Source organism: Lagopus muta, chromosome 5, assembly GCF_023343835.1.
Source record: "Lagopus muta isolate bLagMut1 chromosome 5, bLagMut1 primary, whole genome shotgun sequence".
Taxonomy (NCBI): Eukaryota; Metazoa; Chordata; class Aves; order Galliformes; family Phasianidae; genus Lagopus; species Lagopus muta.
The window spans coordinates 62,565,641-62,571,640 of NC_064437.1; the positions used below are offsets into that span (position 1 = coordinate 62,565,641).

General features: G+C 49.8%; 1 protein-coding gene across 4 annotated transcripts in view; it reads left to right on the plus strand.

Annotated features, from left to right (window-relative positions):
* LOC125693919 (phospholysine phosphohistidine inorganic pyrophosphate phosphatase) overlaps window positions 1–4,951 on the plus strand; it is a 68,470-nt gene extending 63,519 nt beyond the window's left edge. Inside the window, exon 8 of one of the 4 annotated variants that reach the window (XR_007377312.1) lies at window positions 4,341–4,453. Coding sequence is in view for 3 of the 4 variants with exons in the window: in XM_048946398.1 (XP_048802355.1) it covers window positions 2,439–2,550 (112 nt within the window). In the remaining variant the exon portion in view is untranslated. The other 3 variants (XM_048946399.1, XM_048946400.1, XM_048946398.1) reach the window with 3 other exon arrangements.
* Window positions 4,952–6,000: the final 1,049 nt, after the last annotated feature.

Genomic DNA, 6,000 nt, shown 5'->3' on the forward strand with positions numbered 1-6,000 from the left:
GCCCACAGACTTCCCTCAGATGTTAGCAAACAATTTGGCTGTTAATTTCTACCTGTTGGTGGATGCTTGAATTTCAATGAGTTGCAATTAAACACAATTAGCTTTGTGCACAGTTCTGGGAGGTAAGAGAGATGGAGGTTGCTGCAAGTCTCCAGCATGGGCTTGTGCTCCTTGTGCAGCTGATTGGCCAGGGAGAATGGCACAGCAGCTGTGGCAATGCAGAAGGCATCCTTGGCTCCTTGGCTTGTGGCTGGGACATTTTGTCCAGCTCTGTGAGCACCTCAAGTGCTGTGTTCTTTTTTGGGCCCCTCAGCACAAGAAAGACACTGAGGTGAGGCACCGTGTGCAGAGAAGGGCAACACAACTGTGGAGGGTCTGCAACTCAGGTCTTATGCAGAGTGGCTGAGGGAGCTCAGGTGGTTCTGTCTGCAGAAAGGAAGGCTCAGGAAAGACCTCATTGCTCTCCCCAGCTCCCTGAAAGGCGGCCGTGGCAAAGTGTGGGTCAGCCTCTGCTCCAGGTAACAGCAATAGGATGAGAGGTGATGGCCTCAAGTACTGCCAGGGGAGTCTCAGGTTTTAGGAAATACTTCTCAGAAAGCATGGTAATGCAGAGGCACAGGAGCTGCACTGGGGTCATGGTTCCTGGGGGTGTTCCAGACCCGTGGAGATGTGGCACTGAGGGTCATGGGCAGTGGGCATGGTGAGTTGGGCTGGGGTTGGGTTTGGCAATCTTAGATGTCTTTCCCAACCTGAATGACTCTGTAATTCAATAATTCTATGCAAGCCATTGCAGCAGCTCTCCAAAAACTGGCGTCTGAAGCAGAAAATCCTCTCTTTCCATGCTGAGGGACATCTAGCTGTGACATGAGGGATGAGACACCATCCCCTGAAGCTCTGGGACCTGTTCCAGCCCACGGTGCATTCACCAGGTGCCTCTCGTGCTGGTTTGGCTCCCACCGTAACACCAGGAAATGTGCTGCACAGACATCCATCAGCTGCACGTCGGTGTGCTGTCAGTCACTGTGATTTATTTAGGCTTTCAGTGCTGAACTGATTAAATTGCACATTCAGGGAAAGCGAGAGTTTCACTCCTAGCACCGACTGAAATTATTGCATCTGTCCAAAGACACCAGCAAAGGTTAACAGTGTCTGTTTACATTCCTCATAAAGAAAATCTTGTTAAACTCCATCTCACATATTTTACAGCCGTGCTAAGAGCCCCTGAAGAATACGTTGTCAGGAGGAATGGTTTTAATCTATTTATCTAATTTTATGCAGCAGGAGTGTATGCTGCTTAATTGGGGAGTTAGCAGGAATTCTGTGTTGTGACACAAAGAGCTTCCTTGTGCAAACACAGGGAGCTTTGGTGGGTGATCTTTCCTTGCTGTCTTGCTGGAAAGGTCAGTGATTGTGGGATGTGCAGCACTGCAGACCAAATGACTGCAGCCTTGCACACTGGAATGTAAGATCATTTGTCTTTTTCCACTTAACTTTTGTGCCTTGCTCTGGCCCTGCCTGTTGTTTTTCCTACCCACCCCTATTTTTAAAGGACTACACAAAAGCTGATCTTAATCCACGATAGCGATTGTGTGTTGATCAGTTCCCATCTGCTCCTCTCCAAAGTCAAGTTTGTACAGGCCTTGGGTTGATCCGAGTGATGGAGCTGCTTTCACCCCCATGGCCATCCCAGTCCTAAATGCTACCTCCGTTTACACTTCTGTTAGCAGAAATATACCTATGGAAAGTAGCCTATAAAACTTGGAGAAGTCTGACCCAGACAGTGAAAGACCCCCTGCAGAATTTCTCTGCCTGTGATCCAGGCTTTGGCTCCGTGCTTCACCAGGAGGAAGCCAGCTGTCTGCTGGTAGCCTTGCTCCCATGCAGGAGGTCTTCTCCCCAAGACACTGTGTGAAGAGGTGATATGGTGGAGCCAACTCTCTGCTCCTGCTGTTCCCTTGGAGCTGAAGCACTGATCTGAACCAACCTGTCCAGGATGGGTGGGGGATCTGGCACCTGGGCCATAGAGAGCTGCTGGACTCCTGCACCACTGACCCATAGGCTGGGGGGAGGAAGAGGCTGGTCATGCCCCAGGGATGCCGTGATGGACAGGAGTACTGCCAAACCTCCAGCTCCCACCCACCCCTGGAGGCCCTGGGTGGGGGTTCTTGTAGAGCCATCAGTGCTGGCACAGATGTAAGGGCACCAAAACTCCTGATTTGGTGTTTTCAGATGGAGAAATGCCTGAAGCCCCAGAAGGGGCTGGAGTGCCCCTCACCACCATCCCTGTTTGTTCTGCAGCCCCTCAGTGACCAGATCCCCATGGTTCCATAGCACAGCCTCTCTGCCTCATTTCTAACAAGCCTGGTTTGTCTGCATTTGGAGCATTGCTTCTTGGCGTTGCTGTTTGAGAATTACTGCTCGCAGTTTCCCTTTGACAGATGCATAAAAGAGCCAAGGGAAAAACCCAGAGCTGCTTGGCCACGTGTTCACAGCTGTGTCCTGCAAGACCAAGGCAGTGACCACATGAAACAGCTCCAGGAATGGCACTGATGGGGGCCCAGCCCTGGGACAAGCAAGGAAGAGTGTGTTCTTCCAGGACTCTGCCCTATGATGCAGTCCAGCCCATAGTCCTTTCTGCAGCCAGGCAACAGCATGCACATGGCCTGGCCCTGATCTGCAGGAAGGGTTGCATTATCAGAGCCTTGTTCCCTTGTTCGTTCCGTTCCAGCTGATAAATCTGCGTATCTCTGTGCCCACCCCTTCCCAGCACATGGGTGTATAAGAAAGGAAATAAATATTTTTCAAGGTGTAAGATGGAGAGAAGTTTTGTTCATTGCTTTTTTTTTTTGAATCCCCACTGACATTAAGGATTATTGCCAAAAAAAAGAGAAGTATTTTACCATACTGGCATTTCTGTAGTCATAAAAGACTCACAGGCCCTGTGCACAGGATTTTTACTCTTTGTATTTTAAGGTTTTTCTCCATAGTATCTTATAACTCGCTTTGCCTTCAGCAATCAAAACTCTTCTTTGGTTGAGGAGAACCTAAAAATGCTCCTCACTGTGGCTCCTATCACACCTCAGCCCTGGAACCAGGTAGAACTTGGAGAATGAAATAAAGACCTGTGGAATAACCTTTCACCTCTTAAATAAAAAGATTTAATGGCAGCACCATTTCCAGGCAGCACCATTTCCAAGCTGGATGTGTCTCTGGGCAGCCTGGTCTGGGGGTTGGTGACCCTGCACAGAGCAGGGGGGTCCAAACTAGATGAGCATTGTGGTCCTTTTCAGATCAGGCCATTCCATGATTCTATGGTTCTATGCAATATGAAAGGCTGCTCACAGAGCCATGTGTAGGTGACCCCAGGAGCACGGAGAGCATTTTTCAGTTTTCCTCTTGCACAATGCAGCTTTCTAGCATGCAAAACCCACAGAAGGGCTCTGCTGTTGTGAGGGGCAGCTGAGAAACGAGCAGAGAGGAAATAGCCCTGGGGAGTGCGCTGCTGCAACTGGAGAAATAGCTTGGTACTTGGACAGGCGAGTGCTCAACACCTTCTGCAAATCATTAATAATAATAGTAATCATCATCATCATCATCTTCATCATCATCATCTCTGCCACCCATGCATCCAATGGGAAATGCACGTTCCCTGCTGGGAAAATGGCCTTGACAGGAGCCAAGAGTGACAGGAGCTGGACATGAGGGCTCTAACTCTTTCCCAAAGGAAAGGCATTAAGCGTATAAAATACATATGTTTTCTGTTCAGCAGCTGTTGGGTTTCTCAGCCCCACGGCCATAACAGGGCTGTGAGGTTTGGGAAACTGACCCAGGCTCGCTCTGCCTCTCCCAGCCAGAAATGCTGCTGAATCAGTGAAATGGGATTGTGCATCTGCAGGCCACTATCTTCAGTTAAATCCCTGGTGAGCATGGCTTTGAGCTGCTCTGCTCCAGGGTGCTGATGGTGGTGACCACAAATCTGGCTCTTTTTGATGGAAACCACCACCACTGGATTTGCAAAATTCAACCCCAGCAGATCCTCCACACTCACTAAAGCTGTGTGCAGACCTTGCTTGTTTCTAGGTCAGAAGTGGATTCTTCCTTTCCTTACCTATTTCTAGAAAACAAAACAAAACAAAACAAAAAAAAAACAAAAAAAAAACCAAAACATGGGAGAGGAATTATTTGCATAACTTTGTAGGTTTGTAGGCTTGCAGTCAAGTGAGACCCAGGCTCAGCCAAGTGCTCCATCTGGATCCTGAGCCCCGCCGAGCTCTGTGGGCAGCAGCAGGACCCAGCAAGCAGGCTGCTCTCACTCATCGTCCCCTCTGTCTCCTTTGCAGGCCCTCTGATGAAAACCACCCCCAGGTGAAGCCTGATGCCTATGTGAACAACCTGGCCGAAGCGGTGGACACGATCCTCAGCCAGATGTAGGAGCAACGGTGCTGCAGAGAGCTAAGGGGCCAGGATGGTGCCTTGCATGTGGCATGGCCACCAGCTGCTCCATCCTCTGTCTCCCTGGTGTGCAGAACACCCGTGCTTCTGAACTGTTCACCCAAGGGACTAAACCAAGACTCACCTCAACAGAGGGAACACCAAACCCCCTGTGTGCATTTTGAGCTTCCTTCCCCTCAGTGCCATCCAAGTGCCAGCAAAGCCCTTTAGGGACGAGGATGACTCTGAGGGGCAAGGAGAGCAGTCACATCCTGCAGGGTTTGGCTGGGTACTGGTGTGCTTCCACAGTGCATTGATGGGATCCGATGGGCATCCCAAAAACCCTGTGGGACTGTCAGAGCACGCTGGGCAAGGCTGTGGTTGTGTTTCCATCCTGGTTCCATCCAGCACCTCTCTGGCACTGCCCTGAGTCAGAGGGCAGGAATTCAGGAATGCTGTGACAAATCACAGAATAATTGTGTCGTTGTGCCCTTTAATAAACACGGTCCTGTGAATCTAATCCCGCTGTTGCTGTGTTCAATTGGATCAGCACCCCCAAAGGGTTTGAAGCGGACATCTCCAACAGGGGCCTATGGTTCCTCCTTCCCTTTGCAGGGCAGCCTGGTGAGCAGGCAGGGCTGCTCACTCCAAACAGAGAAAATGACAGATTTGGGATGGCTTCCCCACCGTCAGTGCCTCTGCATTGTGTTTGCAACCTTTTAAAGTCAAAAGCTTTCAAGTGCGGTCAGCAGCTCTGCACCCCTTGGATTTTAGGCAAGACTTTGTGCCTTAGAGTGGAATGGAATGAGACCACGTGGATTCTGGCCTCCTGTGGGACCACAGAAAGGTTATTTAAACACAAAGAGCACGTGTGTGTATGTACAGCATGCTGCCTGCATCCAGCTACTGCTGTCTGAGTGCAGTAAATGACAATTCCAGCTCGGTTTCCAGCAGCCCACAGAGCTAAGGTGACCCCAGGCACCGATGCACTGCTCTGTGTTTCTGTACCGGGTGCGTTGCAAAGGCTGCACCCCTTGGGGACAGGAGAGGGAATGTGGGCTAGGAGTTCAAGTGCAATAAAACAAACTACATCTGGGAAAGTGACCTTAGCGGTGTCTCTTGTTCTGTTTTTCTATCTTTTACCCTCAGGGAAGTGGTTCAGCCAAAGTCTACAGCTCCATATGCATCCACACACACATGGAGGATGCTGTAAGCCACGGTCCAGCATTAGTGCTGCAGTGGGTCACTGATGATTTCTTTTTTATCCTGTAATTCTTCCTTTTTGTTCTGTTCTGCTAAGCCTGTTGGTCAGATTGAAGTTAGGCAGACAAACTTTTTGGATTGTTTGCTCACTTCAGGAAATGCAGCCGTTCTGCTTTCTGGTTTAAGAAATAAGTGAAGGTGAGGACCAGAGCACAGGATGTAGGATACTGTCTGACTTCCACAGATAACAGAGGCCCTGTGTGCCTTTACCTGGGCTTCCTGCCTTGCTCAGCCTCATACTTTAAGGACGGGACATCATTAGATGTTAAAGTTAGGGCAGTGTGATTAGGTTGTGGTTGGACTTGA